The sequence below is a fragment of the Nerophis lumbriciformis genome, linkage group LG19, assembly GCF_033978685.3.
Source record: "Nerophis lumbriciformis linkage group LG19, RoL_Nlum_v2.1, whole genome shotgun sequence".
Taxonomy (NCBI): Eukaryota; Metazoa; Chordata; class Actinopteri; order Syngnathiformes; family Syngnathidae; genus Nerophis; species Nerophis lumbriciformis.
Genome location: NC_084566.2, coordinates 25031208 through 25053394, shown reverse-complemented (window position 1 = coordinate 25053394; position 22187 = coordinate 25031208). Strand labels below are relative to the sequence as shown.

General features: G+C 42.4%; 1 protein-coding gene across 2 annotated transcripts in view; it reads right to left on the bottom strand.

The window, feature by feature from the left end:
- Window positions 1-12173, bottom strand: part of adcy8 (adenylate cyclase 8 (brain)) — a 140383-nt gene extending 128210 nt beyond the window's left edge. The window contains exon 1 of one of the 2 annotated variants that reach the window (XM_061979126.1): window positions 10743-12173. In XM_061979126.1, coding sequence (XP_061835110.1) covers window positions 10743-11675 — 933 coding nt within the window. In that variant the 5' untranslated portion in view covers window positions 11676-12173. The remainder of the gene's footprint in view (window positions 1-10742) is intronic. The other variant, XM_061979125.1, reaches the window with a different exon arrangement.
- Between the last annotated feature and the right edge of the window lie 10014 nt (window positions 12174-22187).

The window sequence follows — 22187 nt, the reverse complement described above, 5'->3', positions numbered from 1 at the left end:
GTGCACATGTGTGCGTATGTGTGATATAGGGCTATTCACTTCATAATGGCCTCTGCTTCACAAAAAACCCCTAAGCGCGACTGTTCACACACACACACACACACACACACACACACACACACACACACACACACACACACACACACACACACACACACACACGCACACACACACTAGAACGCAGTCAAACAAGCTAATGTGTTATTTACGGACAGGTCTATTCTTTGAGGAGCTGCTAAAAAGACTAAACGGCTCCTGCACAAAGGCTGTCATCAATAGGAGCACAATGTCGTCTGTTTGGATATTTCCTTCTGGGGGGGAGGAGGCAGGGAAGCTCAATACCAGCCTATTGTTTCCACAGCGAGACGATCAGAGCATTGTGGCTTTGAAGGCGCTCAATACAGCAGGCCGCAGACTAAGGTTGGGGGTCTCAGGAGGGACCCTGGGGGTTCTGAAGAGACGGAGTGGGATCGATGAAGGCTATTCTGAGCCTGACGGGATGAGGAGAACGAGACAGAGTCGGGAATCTTAAACGTTACGGCATCATCGGTTGTATGCTAAACAACTGCTTGACACACAGACCCACGTGTGCATATGTGCATGCACAGTGCGGCCGGTGGAGGGAGGGGTCACCGTATGTCTCAAGGACAAGCAATACGCGGTACACATCATAGTAATAGTCCATGTAGTTTACATACTGTATCATACATAGTACAGTGCATCCGTAAAGTACTGTGTTCACAGCGCTTCACTTTTTCCACATTTTGTTATGTTACACAATCTTATTCCAAAATGGAATAAATTCATTTTTGTCCTCAAAACTCTACACACATAATCATAATGATGATGTGAATTTAATTTTTTTTTGGGGGGGGGGGGGGTTCAAATTGATTAAAAATAAAAAACTAGGAAATCACACGTACTTAAGTATTTACAGCCTTTGCCATTAAAGGGGAACATTATCACAATTTCAGAAGGGTTAAAACCATTAAAAATCAGTTCCCAGTGGCTTATTTTATTTTTCGAAGTTTTTTTCAAAATTTTACCCATCACGCAATATCCCTAAAAAAAGCTTCAAAGTGCCTGATTTTAACCATCGTTATATACACCCGTCCATTTTCCTGTGACATGGCGGATAGAACAGCAAGGTATAGCGACATTAGCTCGGATTCAGACTCGAATTTCAGCGGCTTAAGCGATTCAACAGATTACGCATGTATTGAAACGGATGGTTGTAGTGTGGAGGCAGGTAGCGAAAACGAAATTGAAGAAGACGCGTGGCGCAGTGGCCGTGCACAACCCGAGGGTCCCTGGTTCAATCCCCACCTAGTACCAACCTCGTCATGTCTGTTGTGTCCTGAGCAAGACACTTCACCCTTGCTCCTGATGGGTGCTGGTAAGCGCCTTGCATGGCAGCTCCCTCCATCAGTGTGTGAATGTGTGTGTGAATGGGTAAATGTGGAAGTAGTGTCAAAGCGCTTTGAGTACCTTGAAGGTAGAAAAGCGCTTTACAAGTACAACCCATTTATCATTTATTTAAGAAACTGAAGCTATTGAGCCATATTGGTTTGAACCGTATGCAAGCGAAACCGACGAAAACGACACGACAGCCAGCGACACGGGAGAAAGCGAGGACGAATTCGGCGATCGCCTTCTAACCAGCGATTGGTATGAGTTTGTTTGGCATTAAAGGAAACTAACAACTATGAACTAGGTTTACAGCATATGAAATACATTTGGCAACAACATGCACTTTGAGAGTGCAGACAGCCCATTTCAGGCGCGCTAAGAACATATATTTTTCCACGATTTCAGCACTCAGGTTAACCATACCTAAATAGACACAAAATACTGCATTACACAAGACTACCCGAATGTACTCGAATGATTGAAAAAAATAAATGTTTTTAAGCTAAATTACTGGTAAACACAGTTTATGTATAATAATTTACGTAAAACCGCGAGTAATGAATACAATTTTCATCAATTAATATATTCTGTAGACATACCCTCATCCGCTCTCTTTTCCTGAAAGCTGATCTGTCCAGTTTTGGAGTTGATGTCAGCATCTGCTTTGAGTGTCGCAGGATATCCACACATTCTTGCCATCTCTGTCGTAGCATAGCTTTCGTCGGTAAAGTGTGTGGAACAAACGACTGACCATTTCGTCGGCTTTCCCCACAGCCTCGTATTTTGAACAAATTTCGTCCAATTTCTTGCCACTTTCGCATCTTTGGGCCACTGGTGCAACTTGAATCCGTCCCTGTTCGTGTTGTTACACCCTCCGACAACACACCGGCGAAAGTGAGAAAATGACGGATTGCTTCCCGATGTGATGTCACGTCCGAGAGCGAATAATAGAAAGGCGTTTAATTCGCCAAAATTCACTCATTTAGAGTTCGGAAATCGGTTAAAAAAATATATGGTCTTTTTTCTGCAACATCAAGGTATATATTGACGCTTACATAGGTCTGGTGATAATGTTCCCCTTTAAGCTCAAAAGTTAGCTCAGATGCATCTTGTTTCAACTGATCATCCATGAGATGTTCCTGCAGCTTATTTGCAGTCCACCTGTGGTAAATTCAGTTGGTTTGACATGATGTGGAAAGGCATACACCTATCTACGCTTGACAGATGTGAAGTGAATTATATTTATATAGCGCTTTTTCTCTAGTGACTCAAATCGCTTTTACGTAGTGAAACCCAATATCTAAGTTACATTTAAACCAGTGTTGGTGGCACTGGGAGCAGGTGTTAGTTACCGTTAACGCAAGCGGTAACTAAGTGAAGCCACTGTTCTTTAATAACTGGAAAACTGCCAGAGTGTTCAGCAATGTCACACATATTCCCAGACATAAGGCAAAAATATTTTCCTTTTTTTGTTTTTGGAGCGCACCAACGAGACGTGTGTGTGTCTGTGCGTGTTTAGTGTCGACATTTAAGCTCGCTGTAATGTTGTTGTTTTTGGATGAAAAAAGATTGTTGAGCTATTACCCCCTTGTTATGATGGTTCGATATATATATATATATATATATATATATATATATATATATATATTAGGGCTGCAACAACAAATCGATTAAATCGATTAAAATGGATTATTAAAATAGTTGACGATTAATTTAGTCATCGATTCGTTGAATCTATGCTATGCGCATGTGCAGAGGCTACTTTTATTTATTTAAAAAAAAAAATGTTTTAATTTTTTTATAAACCTTTATTTATAAACTTCAACATTTACAAACAGCTGAGAAACATTAATCAAAATAAGTATGGTGCCAGTATGCTGTTTTTTCCCCCCAATAAAATACTGGAAAGGATAGAAATGTAGTTTGTCTCTTTTATCCGATTATTAATCGATTAATCGAAGTAATAATCGACAGATTAATCGCTTATCAAATTAGTTGTTAGTTGCAGCCCTAATGTATATATATACATATATGTTAGGTCAGGAAAAAACACAGAGACTATTTCATCCCTACAGCCCTGTTTCATCCCTACAACCCTGTTTCGCAGGTTTCCCTGCGAAACAGGTTTGTAAAAATCCCTTGAAGAGCAGGGAAACCTGCGAAACAGGCTTGTAGGGATGAAATAGCCTCTGTGTTTTTTCCTGACCTAATGTATATTCCACTGTACCTCAGGATTGAGCACTGTATAACGGACAAACCACAGAAACCTTGACTATTTATACATTGTATATATATATATATATATATATATATATATATATATATATATATATATATATATATATATATATATATACACTCACAATTTAATTTAAATAGTGGTTATTCATATGATGATTGTATTTATTTGATTTTTTTTAATTGTGCTAAATAAACGTGCCTTGCCTGGCGAGGAAGCCAGTGTTTGTGTGTTTTTGGTCAAATGCAAAAACAATATTTTAACGCTCTAATGAATGAATAAATTAATGAATGAATGAATGAATCGATACATGATTGAATGAATGTGGCTGCCAATATGGACGACTATATGTCCAAGGTCAAATACTTCTCCAAACTGGACTTTCAGACAAAAAGGAGGTGATCAAACAAATTATGTTTCCATGGAGGATAGTACATGTACTCCACACATAAACACAGAAAAAGTTAAGAAAAACTCCAACTGTTTTTCTATTTAATTAGGTATTAATTAATATTTGATAACATCTTTATGAATATACAAAACCCAAAACCAGTGAAGTTGGCATGCTGTGTAAATCGTAAATCAAAACAGATTACAATGATTTTGCAAATTATTTTCAATTTATATTAATATTGAATATATTACATATTGTTATGAACGTGTCCTTTACTTTATTATATACAGACTTTCAGTGTGAATATAAAATTTTGATGGAATTTTGAAGTTGTTTTAGAGGGCTTTGAAGGCTACAACGGTTACTCCCATTTGTCACGATGGGGGGGGGGGGGGGTCGCAGCTTGCTGCGCGGTTGTTCTTTCAAGATGCAAAGACGGCTCCGGACGAAGGCGTAAAGGTAGGATTGGATTTATTAACATAAATCACTTAACTACCAAAAACACAAACAACACAACAAAAAAAAGGCAAGCGTGTCTAAAACACATGAAACTACTAGTTAGCAGAAGCTATGGAATAGAACATGAACACTTACTTGGTCAGAACGTGACGTAAACAATGAAGCCAGGCTGACTGACTGGCAAAGGCAACTTAAATAATGCCTCTGATTAGTGCTTGGGAAGCAGGTGAGCGGGCGAGCACCAATCAGAGACAGGTGAACACAATAAGTCGCCATGGTGACAAAAGCAAACAAGGAGGCCTAAACGGGAACTAAAGAAGTCCAAAACTAACAGAACATAACTAAACAAAACATGATCCAGACCACGGATCATGACAGAGCCCCCCCCTTAAAGACAGATTCCAGATGTCCATAAAAAAATTAACAAGAGTCATGGGAGGGCGGGAGGGGGACATGGCGGTGGGTCGCCAGACCACGTGTCCCCGTATCCACCGGGGCAGAGTTAGGTGGCGGCGGCGGGTCTTGGTCTTGGTTTGGGTCTTGGCGTCGTGGAGCTGCGACTGGCGGCACTTGGCGTCGTGGAGCTGCAACTGGCGGCACTTGGCGTCGTGGAGCTGCGACTGGCGGCACTTGGCGTCGTGGAGCTGCGACTGGCGGCACTTGGTGTCGTGGAGCTGCGACTGGCGGCACTTGGCGTCGTGGAGCTGCGACTGGCGGCACTTGCCGTCGTGGAGCTGCGACTGGCGGCACTTGGCGTCGTGGAGCTGCGACTGTCGGCACTTGGCGTCGTGGAGCTGCGACTGGCGGCACTTGGCGTCGTGGAGCTGCGACTGGCGGCACTTGGCGTCGTGGAGCTGCGACTGGCGGCACTTGGCGTCGTGGAGCTGCGACTGGCGGCACTTGGCGTCGTGGAGCTGGTACCGGAGCTTGGCGTGGTGGGTCTTGGCGTGGTGGAGCTGGTGCTAGCCTTGGTGCGGCGGCAGGTGCTAGCCGTGGAGCAGATACAGGTGCTAGCCGTGGAGCAGCTACAGGTGCTAGCTTTGGTGCAGGTGGAGGTGGCCTAGCTGGGGGTTGCGGCTTGGCATGGAGCAGCTGAGCCACCCCACTAGTACAGCTCCGGGCCCTAGCCCCCCCCTCAAGGAGCGGATACCAGACGCGCTCCTTGCGGTCTGGAACCGTCTTTAGGGGTGGGTGGAGGGAGGACAGGAGGGGGGTAGACGCCTCCCCTTTAAATTGTCCAAAATGTATTTTTGTATTCCCCACCTGAGTTTGAGTGGGTGGACAAAAAGAAAATGTCCGTGATGTGGGTGGGGCTTGAGTCTTGGAGGGCGAAACAGAATTCAGAAAAAAAAATTCCTGGCCTATGACGTCATCAGCAGGCGGCGGCGTGATGTCAACAGCGCAGGTCTCCAGCTGCCCAATCGATGAACTGCTTGGCGAAATGATGAATTGGATTACCAAGCTTTGGCGGCAAGGAATACTGGTCTGATTGTGGCGTCCTGCTGTCCGGAGTAGGAGTTTGGGGGAATGACGCGTCTTGACGGCGAAACGAAGCCTTTCTGGCTGGCTTCCGTCTTCGCCAGCGTGTCTCCATCTCCTCGTGGTCCGCTGCGAAAGAACTGTAAGCTGGCTTCATTCTGTCACGATGGGGGGGGGGGGGGTCGCAGCTTGCTGCGCGGTTGTTCTTTCAAGATGCAAAGACGGCTCCGGACGAAGGCGTAAAGGTAGGATTGGATTTATTAACATAAATCACTTAACTACCAAAAACACAAACAACACAACAAAAAAAAGGCAAGCGTGTCTAAAACACATGAAACTACTAGTTAGCAGAAGCTATGGCATAGAACATGAACACTTACTTGGTCAGAACGTGACGTAAACAATGAAGCCAGGCTGACTGACTGGCAAAGGCAACTTAAATAATGCCTCTGATTACGGTAGTGCTTGGGAAGCAGGTGAGCGGGCGAGCACCAATCAGAGACAGGTGAACACAATAAGTCGCCATGGTGACAAAAGCAAACAAGGAGGCCTAAACGGGAACTAAAGAAGTCCAAAACTAACAGAACATAACTAAACAAAACATGATCCAGACCACGGATCATGACACCATTAGCCGCATGTTTCATTTTTAACATCTTAGAAATTATAAATAAATAAAAAAAAGACTTGTTTTTTTGTCTCTCATAATGATCGTGAATGATAGGTAAAAATCCAGAAAAAGTGCAATTCCCTTTTAATGGTAAAAAATAGATTTTGGAAATGTGCTAACTCATACCTGACACTGACATTAAGGGGAAGTCTTATCCTGGCATGGTCACATGACTTCACTCCTAAATGTTTCCTATTAGTCATTCAGGAACTTAATGAGTCTGAGTCAGAGTTGCACAAAGAATACATTTTAACATGTCTAAAAGCTTCTTCTTATTGTTGATTTCAACATTGCTTGTGCAGTTAATAAAGCTTTCACCATCCTGGGAAAAAATGATCAGTTTGTTTTTATATGATTTCCATTAGGAAAGACAGTTTTCATGATGTATATATGACGGCTGTGCGAGAGCCCATTAAAAACTTTAAACTTACGTCCACTCCCTGAGCCGGGACCTTTGACCCTCTCATCATGCGTCAGACAGAAGTGTGAATTCTTATCTGACCTTTGACCTATGCAATCATCATGTCAGCACGTTTTTTTCAGCAGTAGGCGTGAAATGAAAAGATGGATTCTACCTGACTGAATCATTGCAGGTTAAAAATAAATGCATGATTCATAAAAGAGGTGGAAATCATCACCAGTGGGAGACGCTAAAACTAGTTTAGGACTGAGTGTGTGAGTGTGTGTGCATAGGCACCGATCTACATTTCTGCCAGTGGGTGCTCGGTGTGTGTGTATTAGTGTTGTCCCGATACCAATATTTTGGTACCGGTACCAAAAGTATTTTGGTACTTTTCTAAATAAAGGGGACCACAAAAAAATTTCATTATTAGCTTTATTTTAACAAAAAAATCTTAGGGTGCATTAAAAATATGTTTCTTATTGCAAGTTTGTCCTTAAACAAAATAGTGAACATATAAGACAACTTGTCTTTTAGTAGTAAGTAAACAAACAAAGTCTCCTAATTTATCTGCTGACATATGCAGTAACATATTGTGTCATTTATCATTCTATTATTTTGTCAAGTGGTAGAAAATGAATTATTAATATACTTGCTCATTTACTGTTAATATCTGCTTACTTTCTCTTTTAACACGTTCTGTTACAATGTAATAATCACTTATTCTTCTGTTGTTTGATACTTTACATTAGTTTTGGATGATATCACAAATTTGGGTATCAATCCGATACCAAGTAGTTACAGGATCATACATTGGTCATATTCAAAGTCCTCATGTGTCCAGGGACATATAAATGTAAAAAAAACGAAATAAGAATTTGTGATGTTAAAAAATATCGATATAATCATAGTAGTATCGACTAGATACGCTATTGTACGTGGAATCATTACAGTGGATGTTAGGTGTAGATCAGGGGTGTCCAAAGTGCGGCCCGCAGCTCGGTTTTTATCGGCCCGCGACACACTCTATAGACAAACTAAACAGGTCCCAAATTAGAACAAAAAACTATGAAAAATTAAACGGGACCAAATCCCCTAAAAATGAGACCTGGAAACCAAAATGGCCTTTAAGGTCTTTGATGATTTCTGTGTGTCCTGTCATGACGAAAAAGTGTACACATTTCTTGTGAGACATGATATGTTTTTGAGTGTACTAAAGCTCTTAAACGCGTTTCAGTTGACGGTATAGCAATATTAGTAAATACAAGCTTACTTTCGAGCACAGTTAACATAAATACAAATAAAATCATTATTAAAATAACCATTAATTATGTTATTGCTTTGTTATCTATAACACAAAGCTAAGATGTCGAAGTTTTTTTCAAATGTCAGCATATGTTCACCTACATTGTTTTAGTTGGAGTATTTTTCATATACAAAATGTATACAAGTGGCCCTCGCATCCTTCAATTTTTCTCTACGTGGCCCTTGCTGGAAAATGTTTGGACACCTCTGGTGTAGATCCACCAATGGCGTTTGTTTATATTGTAGCGTCCCGGAAGAGTTGGTGCTGCAGGAAATTCTGGGAGTTTGTTCTGTAGTGTTTATGTTGTGTTGCGATGCAAATATTCTTCCAAATAGTGCGTGTCGTCGTTGTTTAGTGTGGTTTCACTATATGGCACATGTTTATGACAGTGTTGGCTTTGTTTATACGGCCACCCCTTAGTGTGACATATATGGCTGTTGAGTAAGTATGGCCTTCATTCACTCGCGTGCAGTGTGTTCAAAGTCAAGATAATTGTGTCATTAGTTTAATATTGGGCACAACGTTATCTTGGTTAGGCTTTGTTAATTATAGACTATATGATTTGTGGTCCTTTTTATCATGCAAAACAGACCAAACACGCCACTAATTTAACAACAACAAGATTAATTTATCAAAATTTACTTTAAAGATTGGAAAGTTGCCATCAATCCCAAGTGGATGCTCGGCCCCGAAACACCCACAGGATTTGCGCCCATGTGTGTGTGCGCGCGTGTTTTACAACGTGGACAGCTTCTGGTGCTGAAGGACTTTGAACAGAACCAGAACCAGCAGGAGATTAGAGAAGGATGGTTGATAATAAGTAGAGATGTCGGATAATATTGGCCTGCCGATATTATCGGCCGATAAATGCTTTATAATGTAATATCGGAAATGATCGGTATCGTTTTTTTTATTATCGGAATCGTTTTTTTGTTGTTTTTTTTCAATTAAATCAACATAAAAAACACAAGATACACTTACAATTAGTGCACCAACCCAAAAAAACTCCCTCCCCTCATTCACACTCATTCACACAAAAGGGTTGGTTCTTTCTGTTATTAATATTCTGGTTCCTACATTATATATCAATATGTATCAATACAGTCTGCAAGGGATACAGTCCGTAAGCACACATGATTGTGCGTGCTGCTGGTCCACTAATAGTACTAACCTTTAACAGTTAATTTTACTCATTTTCATTAATTACTAGTTTCTATGTAACTGTTTTTATATTGTTTTACTTTCTTTTTTATTCAAGAATATGTTTTTAATTTATTTATCTTATTTTATTAATTTTTAAAAAAAAGGACCTTATCTTCACCATACCTGGTTGTCCAAATTAGGCATAATAATGTGTTAATTCCACGACTGAATATATCGGTTGATATCGGTATCGGTAATTAAGAGTTGGACAAAATCGGAATATCGGATATAGGCAAAAAGCCATTATCGGACATCCCTAATAAAAATATATACCTACTCAGTGGCCTAGTGGTTAGAGTGTCCGCCCTGAGAGCGGTAGGTTGTGAGTTCAAACCCCGGCCGAGTCATACCAAAGATTATAAAAACGGAATTGGGGGTTAAATCAGCAAAAATGATTCCCGGCCGCGGCCATCGCTGCTGCCCACTGCTCCCCTCACCTCCCAGGGGGTGAACAAGGGGATGGGTCAAATGCTGAGGACACATTTCACCACACCTAGTGTGTGTGTGACAATCATTGGGACTTTAACTTAACTTTAACTTAACTATAGGTGGCAAGATGGAGCCTGTAGTGCCTCAGACTGGAAGTCTCTCCAGAGAGTGGTGAGGACGGCGGAAAAGATCATCAGGACTCCTCTTCCTCCTATCCAGGAGATCGCAAAAAGCCGCTGCCTGACCAGGGCTCAGAAAATCTGCAAAGACTCCTCCCACCCCCACCAAGGACTGTTTTCACTGCTGGACTCTAGAAAGAGGTTCCGAAGCAGAACCTCCAGGTTCTGTAACAGCTTCTTCCCTCAGGCCGTAAGACTCTTGAACGCATCATAATTAAATTATCCCCTCAAATCCCCCCAAAATGGATTGACTCGCTGGAATAAAAAAGACAATACAACATACATCCATAAACGTGGACGCATGTGAAAAAGTGCAATATACTTATCTGTACAGTAATCTATTTATTTATTTATATATATATATTTATTTTATATATTATTTATATATATTTATTTATTTATATATTCACCTTATTGCTTTTTTATCCTGCACTACCATGAGCTTATGTAACGAAATTTCGTTCTTATCTGTGCTGTAAAGTTCGAATTTGAATGACAATAAAAAGGAAGTCTAAGTCTAGTCAAGAGGAGGAGAAAAAGAGTGAAGGAATGGAGGGAGCAGGTGTGCACTTACCTGGTTGGTGGAGAGCGGTGCATTGTGGGAGACCAGCAGGCGGACCAGCAGGTGGAGTCCCGAGGTGAAGAGTCCGGCCAGGATGGCCCAGGTGAGGGGGAGGGGCAGCATGCTGTAGGTGGCAAAGAGCGCGAAGAGGACGTAGCCCACCCCGTCCCCCAGCAGGCCGTAGCCCAGACCCGCCGCCAGGATCTGCGTGGCCATGGCCACCCACGTGACCACACCGCTGTACTGCAGGTATCCGTGCGAGGTGGTCTCCTTGCGGACCGCCACCAAGGCACAGATGACCACCTCGATGCCGGCGAAGAAGCCCAGCAGTGCGCCCTTCACCGGGTCCATGGGCGAGGAGGCCATGCTGAGGTGCAGCACCAGCAGGGTGATCTTGGTCACCACGTCCAGGATGTTCATCACCACCACGGACTTGCGCCTCTGGCCCAGGAAGTAGCGCTGGTACAGGCGCTCCAGGTCGCGGGACTTGAAGGCGTTCCGCAGCGTGGGCAGGATGACGCCGCGGTACGTGTAGCCCCAGTTGAGGAAGAAGTCCGAGTTGGTGGGCGCGCAGTCGATCTGCAGGAAGCCCAGGTCGCTGCTGGCCCGCTCGGGGAACACCTTGGTGCCGCCGTTGTTGTGGCGCTCCCCCAGCGACGTCCGGCCCGCCGACTGTTTCCGGGCGTCCTGCTGCGGCTCGTAGGGGTCCTCGGCGCCGCCTCCCCCGCCCTGCTCGTGGATGAAGCGCTGCTCGGTGATGTGGCGGACCGCGTTCTGCCACAGCAGCCGCTTGGGTCTACCGGTGCCGTCGGTGGTCCCCCCTCCTCCGTCCCCTCCTTCTCCTTCTCCTCCTCCTCCGCCGCCGCCGCTGCTGCTGCTCGGCGTCCTGTTGATGGTGTACAGCTCCTCGCTGGCGCTCGAACAGCGGACCTCGGACAGCTCCATGCCGGGCTCCGGGAGGGCGGAGGGGGTCAGTTACCTCAGCGCCTTGGCGGGGGACACGTCCTGCTGCGCGCGTGGAACCCGGGGCCCGTGCTTCTTGTCGGTGGGGCTGCGGCGCGAGGCGGCGGAGGCGCGGGGGGAGGTCATCATCGTCACGCGAGGGGAATGCCGCCGAGGGGAGCGCGCGCAATCCACGCGCTGTAATGACGAGGGATGGGGATGATGAAGCTTGAAGAAGAGGAGGCGTGGATTATCGCCACGCGTGTCCGCGCGGACGCTTCATCCGCGGTGTCGTATCCTAAACAAGTCCAGAATGGTCCTTTACATTCCCGCGTCTTTCCGTCACAACTTGTGGAGATGCTCAATGTCACGCAGCCTCATGCAACACCTGATCGGGGAGGGAGGGGGCAGAGGGAGGACTCGACACGTCAAATCAAGCCTTCCTCCTCCTCTTCCTCCTCCTCCTCCAAGTAGTGGACATCTCTGACGTCATCTCCTCCCGAGACAAAACCAAAAGTACAGTCATGTCATTGCAACATGCCTCTCAAGATGGCACTGGTCAGCAGTGAGGTGCAACTACACGGGACTCCAGCAGGGGGCAGCACCTTTAACACGGCGGGGGGTCATTACGTCGGTTGACATAGCGTGCCAGGATGCGCTCTGGACCAGGTGTTTAGGGCACGTGCCACAGGGAAGACCCAGGACACGTTGGGGAGACTATGACACCCAGCTGACTCCCCGGGAGAATCTGGACAAAGTGGCTGGCTACTTAGGCTGCTGCCCCCGCGACCCGATCTCGGATAAGCGGAAGAAGATGGATGGATGGCACTTGTCTTTGTTTTCCTATTTTAGGAGGCCAAGTGTTGCCAAAATAGGACACTTTAACCACAGAAGAGGATTTTTCAAGCTTTGGCTTCTCCTTGGCAACTCCCGCTAGACCAGGGGTCGGCACACCCGAAATGTTGAAAAAGCCACATTGGACCAAAAATACACACCAAAAAAAATCTGTCTCGAGCTGCAAAAAATGTAAAGCCTTATATAAGTGTTATAATGAAGGCAACACATGATGTAAGTGTCTATATTACCTATATTAGCCTACTATCAAATTGACTTTAAAAGTCTTATAATGAAGACAACACATGATGTAAGTGTCTATATTAGCCATATTAGCCTACTATCAAAAATGACTTTAAAAGTCTTATATACGTGTTATAATGAAGGCAACACATGATGTGTCTATATTAGCCTACTATCAAAATGACTTTAAAAGTATTATATAAGTGATATAATGAAGGCAACACATGATGTAAGTGTCTATATTAGCCTACTATCAAAATGACTTTAAAAGTGTTATATAAGTGATATAATGAAGGCAACACATGATGTAAGTGTCTATATTAGCCTACTATCAAAATGACTTTATAAGTCTTATATAAGTGTTATAATGAAGGCAACACATGATGTAAGTGTCTATATTAGCTACATTAGCCTACTATCAAAATGACTTTAAAAGTCTTATATAAGTGTTATGATGAAGGCAACACATGATGTAAGTGTCTATATTAGCCTACTATCAAAATTACTTTAAAAAGTATTATATAAGTGTTATAATGAAGGCAACACATGATGTAAGTGTCTATATTAGCCTACTATCAAAATGACTTTAAAAGTCTTATATAAATGTTATAATGAAGGCAACACATGATGTAAGTGTCTATATTACCTATATTAGCCTACTATCAAATTGACTTTAAAAGTCTTATAATGAAGACAACACATGATGTAAGTGTCTATATTAGCCTACTATCAAAATGACTTTAAAAGTGTTATATAAGTGATATAATGAAGGCAACACATGATGTAAGTGTCTATATTAGCCTACTATCAAAATGACTTTATAAGTCTTATATAAGTGTTATAATGAAGGCAACACATGATGTAAGTGTCTATATTAGCTACATTAGCCTACTATCAAAATGACTTTAAAAGTCTTATATAAGTGTTATGATGAAGGCAACACATGATGTAAGTGTCTATATTAGCCTACTATCAAAATTACTTTAAAAAGTATTATATAAGTGTTATAATGAAGGCAACACATGATGTAAGTGTCTATATTAGCCTACTATCAAAATGACTTTAAAAGTCTTATATAAATGTTATAATGAAGGCAACACATGATGTAAGTGTCTATATTACCTATATTAGCCTACTATCAAATTGACTTTAAAAGTCTTATAATGAAGACAACACATGATGTAAGTGTCTATATTAGCCATATTAGCCTACTATCAAAAATGACTTTAAAAGGCTTATATACGTGTTATAATGAAGGCAACACATGATGTGTCTATATTAGCCTACTATCAAAATGACTTTAAAAGTATTATATAAGTGATATAATGAAGGCAACACATGATGTAAGTGTCTATATTAGCCTACTGTCAAAATGACTTTAAAAGTGTTATATAAGTGATATAATGAAGGCAACACATGATGTAAGTGTCTATATTAGCCTACTATCAAAATGACTTTATAAGTCTTATATAAATGTTATAATGAAGACAACACATGATGTAAGTGTCTATATTAGCCTACTATCAAAATGACTTTAAAAGTCTTATATAAGTGTTATAATGAAGACAACACATGATGCAAGTGTCTATATTAGCCTACTATCAAAATGACTTTAAAAGTCTTATATAAGTGTTATAATGAAGGCAACACATGATGTAAGTGTCTATATTAGCCTACTATCAAAATGACTTTAAAAGTCTTATATAAGTGTTATAATGAAGACAACGCATAATGAAAGTGTCTATATTACCTATATTAGTCTACTATCAAAATGACTTTAAAAGTCTTATAAGTGTTATAATGAAGACAACACATGATGTAAGTGTCTACATTAGCCATATTAGCCTACTATCAAAATGACTTTTAAAAGTCTTATATACGTGTTATAATGAAGGCAACACATGATGTAAGTGTCTATATTAGCTATATTAGCTTAGTATCAAAGGCTGACGCAGATTTTCATTGACCGAAATGTTGTATTTTAATTTATTTAAGGACAAAGTTGCAATAAGAAACATATGTTTTAATGTACCCTAAGATTTTTTTGTTAAAATAAAGCCAATAATGCAATTTTTTGTGGTCCCCTTTATTTAGAAAAGTACCGAAAAGTATCAACATAATTTTGGTACCGGTACCGGTACCAAGATATTGGAATCGGGACAACACTACTTCAACGTTGACAATGTTGTTTTGATGTCAGCTAAGAATCTAGCAGCCGGGAAAAAAAGAGTATGTCGCCACAAAGTGTGGTGGAGAACATTATCCAATGAAAGTCTGTTTTTCTCATTTTAAGCAGTCACACTAGCACACACCACTCTTGTTGATAAAACAACACATTTTTGTTAATTAATGTTGTGTGTCACCGTTTTAATACACAAACACTAAACAATTCAACATATAATGAGTGTTTGAAATATCAAGCAGAATCACTGCAGTCTAATTAACTCTTATTCATTTCAATACAACGTTATGGTGAGAAACAAACACCTGTCAAGACACACACTAAAAAATGTTGGGTTAAAAAAATAATCCAAATTTTAACCCAACTGCTGGTTCAGAAAAGGTCGAACCGCTTATTTGAGTAACTTTAACTCAACAATTTTTTCAACCCAACTTTTGCGTTGAATTATTTAACCAAAAAGTTGAGCTATGAGAACTTAATGTTGGGTTATTCCCGACCAAACTATTGGGTTAAATTATTTAACACAAAAGCTGAGTTATGCTCACTATAATGTTGGGGTATTCCAACTGTTGGGTTGTGCAATTAAGCGCTCCTTAACCCAATAGTTGGTTAAAAATTCTACATTTTACTGCTGGTTTGTCCTACTCCTTCCCAATTACTGATCAAAATGATTCGTATTCCATTAAAATATACTCAAAAGCAAGATATGAGTGACATTTTTTTTTGCGCATGCGCAAATATTTTCAAGTACATAAGATGTGTGATTGTAAATAATGTTAATGAGATAAATCCTTAATACAATTCCCTTCAAGAAAAAAGTACCTTTAATGAAAAAAAAAGCCCTTTACCCAAAAATGGTTCATAGTTTTGAAAACCCCAAAATTGAGTTAAAAATATACCTTTTTTGCCGATATCCGATATTCCGATATTGTCCAACTCTTTAATTACCGATACCGATATCAACCGATATCGATACATACAGTCGTGGAATTAACACATTATTATGCCTAATTTAGACAACCAGGTATGGTGAAGATAAGGTACTTTTAAAAAAAATTAATAAAATAAAATAAGATAAATAAATTAAAAACATTTTCTTGAATAAAAAAGAAAGTAAAACAATATAAAAACAGTTACATTGAAACTAGTAATTAATGAAAATTAGTAAAATTAACTGTTAAAGGTTAGTACTGTTAGTGGACCAGCAGCACGCACAATCATGTGTGCTTACGGACTGTATCCCTTGCAGACTGTATTGATATATATTGATATATAATGTAGGAACCAGAATATTAATAACAGAAAGAAACAACCCTTTTGTGTGAATGAGTGTGAATGAGTGTAAATGGGGAGGAAGGTTTTTTGGGTTGGTGCACTAATTGTAAGTGTATCCTGTGTTTTTTATTTTATGTTGATTTAATTAAAAAAAACAAAACAGCCCCCCCCCCCCCAAAAAACAAAAAACAAAACAGATACCGATAATTAAAAAACCGATACCGATAATTTCCGATATTACATTTTAACGCATTTATCGGCCGATAAATGCGATAAAATCGGACATCTCTATTTATAACCCAAATAAATGGATTGCTCTTCATAAAAATAACTCCAAAATTTAACCCAACACTCGCAACTCATAAATCGGGTTATTTTTTAGCATGCAGAATAATACATTTTAAAAGTGCATAACGAATGAATGTAATGTGTAGCCACAAAGAGACAAAGACTGATTATTAAGTCAAACCCATGTGTGACGTATCAGAGCAAGAACCATGATGATGAAGAAGGCTAGACGTAGCTGGGGTCAAAGGTCGTACAGTACAGTTTGACACAAAAGAGCGTCAACAAGGAAGTCATCTCAGGTTTTTCTGATGCAAAAACAAGAACACCGTTGTTAAGCACAGGTTGTTTTTTTTCCCTTTACCTGTAAAAACATCGATTTATTTCATCCTCTGTAGTTTAATGAGGGTCCATTCATCCATTTTCTTCAGCTTTTCCCTTTTGGGGTCGCGGGGAACGCTGGAGCCTATCTCAGCTGCATTCGGGCGGAAGGCGGGGTACACCCTGGACAAGTCGCCACCTCATCGCAGGGCCAACACAGATAGACAGACAACATTCACACTCACATTCACACACTAGGGCCAATTTAGTGTTGCCAATCAACCTATCCCCAGGTGCATGTTTTTGGAGGTGGGAGGAAGCCGGAGTACCCGGAGGGAACCCACGCAAACATGCAAACTCCTCACAGAAAGATCCCGAGCCCGGGGATTGAATTCAGGACCTTCGTATTGTGAGGCAGACGCACTAACCCCTGTTCCACCGTTCTGCCCTGGTGTGAACATGTTTTGGTGCGCTGGTTGTAATGTGCAGTGCAAACAGAGCGGCTCGAGAGATGTTTGCACAATCGTCTTGTGAAGATCTGCGCCGGCTACGGCAGAGGAAGTTGTCTGAGTTAATCTGGTTTGAGTCAGGACGCCGTCAGCGTGTAGACAGACGATTCCGGGTGGGGTGGTGGGAGAATGGGAGGGGTTGGAGGCTGCGTCATCGCCCCGCTGAGCGCAAAATTGCTGCCCCACTTTCCTTATTCGAGAGAAGCGGGCCAAGGCATGTCATTGCTCCGACTCAGATTAGATGAATAGCGATGATTCCCTCATAAACCTTGAGGAGCAGCGAGAGGCCCCCCCCCCTTCCCATTTTGACTCACGCATGCCCGCCAGCGAGGGGAAAGTTGCCTCATTGCTATTCAGTCTATTTTTACCCGCCTTTCGTCTGCCGCCTCTTTGCTGCCGCCGTGCCTCTTTGTGCTGAGTCCCAGGAAAGGAGACTTAGCGAAATCCCTTTCCCAAACCGCTATCAAGCGCCACTTTTCTTCCACACGTCTTGTCTTTGTGCTCCAAGTAGGCCACAAGTCCTCCTCCAAAGCCGAGCCCGCCTCATGATGCTTGTCAGGTGAACAAAGCGCTTCACACTACGTTTCTTCACGTCAGCTCTCTGTGGTGAAGGAAGACCCTTTGTCGCGTGTTCCTGAAAACCGCGTCTCCGTTTAAGCCGTCCTGAGGAGCTGAGATATCAGCGGTGTAATATTGACACGAGTTAACGCATGTGATGATTAATCACTAATATTTATCACGTTAATCATGTGTAAATCACGTTCCACTCTTCATCAACGGCACAGCGGTGGAGACGGTAAGCAGCACCAAGTTCCTGGGGGTGCAGACAACTGACAATATGACCTGGTCCCTACACACCGGAGCTCTTGTAAAAAGAGCTCAGCAGCGCATACACTTTTTGCGTCGGATGAAAAGAGCACACCTCTCTTCCCCCGTTCTCAGCACATTCTACAGAGGCACTATAGAGAGCCTGCTGGCCAACAGCATCTCTGTCTGGACTGGAGCCTGCAGTGCCTCAGACTGGAAGTCTCTGCAAAGAGTGGTGAGGACGGCGGAAAAGATCATCAGGACTCCTCTTCCTCCTATCCAGGAGATCGCAAAAAGCCGCTGCCTGACCAGGGCTCAGAAGATCTGCAGAGACTCCTCCCACCCCCACCAAGGACTGTTTTCACTGCTGGACTCTAGGAAGAGGTTCCGCAGCCTCCATAGCAGAACCTCCAGGTTCTGTAACAGCTTCTTCCCTCAGGCCGTAAGACTTTTGAACGCATCATAATAATCCCCTCAATTCTCCCCAAAAGTGGATTAACTGGCTGGAATATAAAGACAATATAACATACATCCATAAACGTGGATGCATATGCAAAAGTGCAATATATTTATCTGTACAGTAATCTATTTATTTATATCTGCACCTTATTGCTTTTTTATCCTGCACTACCATGAGCTAATGCAACGAAATTGTGTTCTTATCTGTACTGTAAAGTTCAAATTTGAATGACAATAAAAAGGAAGTCTAAGTCTAAGTCTAAGTTTAAGTCTAAACGCAGATGAATCACCAATGATCAGATTTCCATGACATTATTTTCTAATATAAGTGTTTTGGCCCACTTACAATGACGAGCTGTGTGAAAATGAAGAAAAGGAACAGACTTTGCTGTGAAAATAAATAAATCATTTTATTTGATCATTTATCATTTAAAATGACATGAGAGTGGCACTTGCCAAGGTGAAGCCACGCATATCTGAACTGGTCTCTCAAAGGCAACAGCAGAAGTCACACTGATTTGCATGTGTGTAATTTGTTGTGAGTTCATGCACTGTGCTGGTTTTGTTCTTTGAACAAGGTGATGTTCATGCACGGTTAATTTTGTGCACCAGTAAAAAACATAACTTTGCTTGAATTTGAAAAAAATAACATTTTATTTTTCACTAAAGAAGGGTTCGGTGAAGGCGCATATGAAACTGGTGGGGTTCGGTACCTCCAACAAGGTTAAGAACCACTGCTCTATCGTTATATTTTAAAGGGGAACATTATCACAATTTCAGAAGGGTTAAAACCATTAAAAATCAGTTCCCAGTGGCTTATTTTATTTTTCGAAGTTTTTTTCAAAATTTTAACCCATCACGCAATATCCCTAAAAAAAGCTTCAAAGTGCCTGATTTTAACCATCGTCATATACACCCGTCCATTTTCCTGTGACGTCACACAGTGATGCCGATACAAACAAACATGGCGGATAGAACAGCAAGGTATAGCGACATTAGCTCGGATTCAGACTCGGATTTCAGCGGCTTAAGCGACTCAACAGATTACGCATGTATTGAAACGGATGGTTGTAGTGTGGAGGCAGGTAGCGAAAACGAAATTGAAGAAGAAACTGAAGCTATTGAGCTATATCGGTTTGAACCGTATGCAAGCGAAACCGACGAAAACGATACGACAGCCAGCGACACGGGAGAAAGCGAGGATGAATTCGGCGATCGCCTTCTAACCAACGATTGGTATGTGTTTGTTTGGCATTAAAGGAAACTAACAACTATGAACTAGGTTTACAGCATATGAAATATTGGCAACAACATGCACTTTGAGGGTGCAGACAGCCCAATTTTCATCAATTAATATATTCTGTAGACATACCCTCATCCGCTCTCTTTTCCTGAAAGCTGATCTGTCCAGTCCAGTTGGAAATGCATCTGCTTTGAGTGTCGCAGGATATCCACACATTCTTGCCATCTCTGTCGTAGCATAGCTTTCGTCTGTAAAGTGTGCGGAACAAACGTCCAATTTCTTGCCACTTTCGCATCTTTGGGCCACTGGTGCAACTTGAATCCGTCCATGTTCGTGTTGTTACACCCTCCCACAACACACCGACGAGGCATGATGTCTCCTAGGTACGGAAAACAGTCGAAAAAACAGAAAATAACAGAGCTGATTTGACTCAGTGTTTGTAATGTGTTTGAGAAAATGGCGGATTGCTTCCCGATGTGACGTCACGTTGTGACGTCATCGCTCCGAGAGCGAATAATAGAAAGGCGTTTAATTCGCCAAAATTCACCCATTTAGAGTTCGGAAATCGGTTAAAAAATATATGGTCTTTTTTCTGCAACATCAAGGTATATATTGACGCTTACATAGGTCTGGTGATAATGTTCCCCTTTAAAAATGAGAGACATTATTTTGGAGAGCATTTGTCATAATGTATACATTCATATCTGCATCTATAGAACCCAGTTAGAGCTCGGGCGTGGTGTCTTTAATCCCAATCCCACCATTGAATTTATAACCCCCCACCCCTCACCCCCACCCTCAAAGACGCTCCACATGTACACATGACCACACCCCTTGATGCCATGCTCACTTGAAGGCCCATCACAGATGATGTTGTGAGGTCACATGACCTGGTGGCTGCCATGAAGCAAAAGTGAGCTCCAGCAGGTACTAAGGCGTAAAGAAGGTCGCCATAGTAACAGCGCAGCATTGGCTCAGGTCAGCCTGTGGAGACGAAGACAAACCTCAGGATGCGTCCAGGATGTCATGTAAAACAATAATCTTTATACAGGTTCGAAAAGCACCCTTTCTTTGTTCACCAACTAACACACCGCACTGTGTCAAGCCACAAACTTTTGACTATAAAACCTGAAGTGAACTTTGATTTCCAGCACATGAATGAAAAATGAAGACACTCGACAGGACCGTTTGGGACTATGAGATGTTTGCATGAAGGGCGCCATGTTGGGAGGGCGGAGGAGAGGGTGGGCGGGGCATGGAAGCAAAGATTTAACAGCGCTGGCATTACATCTGAGAAGCAGCCGGAGCCGATGACTCATTCTGAGGACGTTCATCTCCTCTTCCTCCTCCACTCTGCCGCCTATAAGCATCTCAGCTGCCGGTGGCCGCCGTTTAATCAGCACTGATCACGCCAAGCGTCTGTTGTCTTGTTTGCTCATCCTCAGCAAAGCCTGATGGGAATGTTCCAGGTGTTAGGTCCTCAAAGAAATCTGCGTTCAAAGAACTCAAGCTTATTAGTGATTCTTAGAGCCCAAAAAAAGTCTGCGGGCTATAGAGCGTTTTCTATTCGGGCTCCAGTACTCTGGAATGCCCTCCCAGTAACAGTTAGAGATGCTACCTCAGTAGAAGCATTTAAGTCCTATCTTAAAACTCATTTGTATACTCTAGCCTTTAAATAGACCCTCTCTTTTTTTAGACCAGTTGATCTGCCGTTTCTTCTCCTTTCTTCTCTGCTCCCCTATCCCTTGTGGAGGGGGGAGACACACAGGTCCGGTGGCCATGGATGAAGTGCTGGCTGTCCAGAGTCGGGACCCAGGGTGGACCGCTCGCCTGTGCATCGGTTGGGAACATCTCTGCGTTGCTGACCCGTCTCCGCTCGGGATGGTTTCCTGCTGGCCCCACTATGGACTGGACTCTTACAATATTATGTCAGACCCACTCGGCATCCATTGCATTCGGTCTCCCCTAGGGGGGGTTACCCACATATGCGGTCCTCTCCAAGGTTTCTCATAGTCATTCACATTGACGTCCCACTGGGGTGAGTTTTTCCTTGCCCTTATGTGGGCTCTGTACCGAGGATGTCGTTGTGGCTTGTGCAGCCCTTTGAGACACTTATGATTTAGGGCTATATAGATAAACATTGATTGATTGATTGAAAGAATAATTTTTGTCCATCTTATCAGGCGGTTGCAGTATAATCAGATGTCTAGGACTGTCACCACAGAGGCAGCACGCCATGTCCCCGCTACTGGACGGCGTGGCGAAGTTGGTAGAGTGGCCGTGCCAGCAATCGGAGGGTTGCTGGTTACTGGGGTTCAATCCCCACCTTCTACCATCCTAGTCACGTCCGTTGTGTC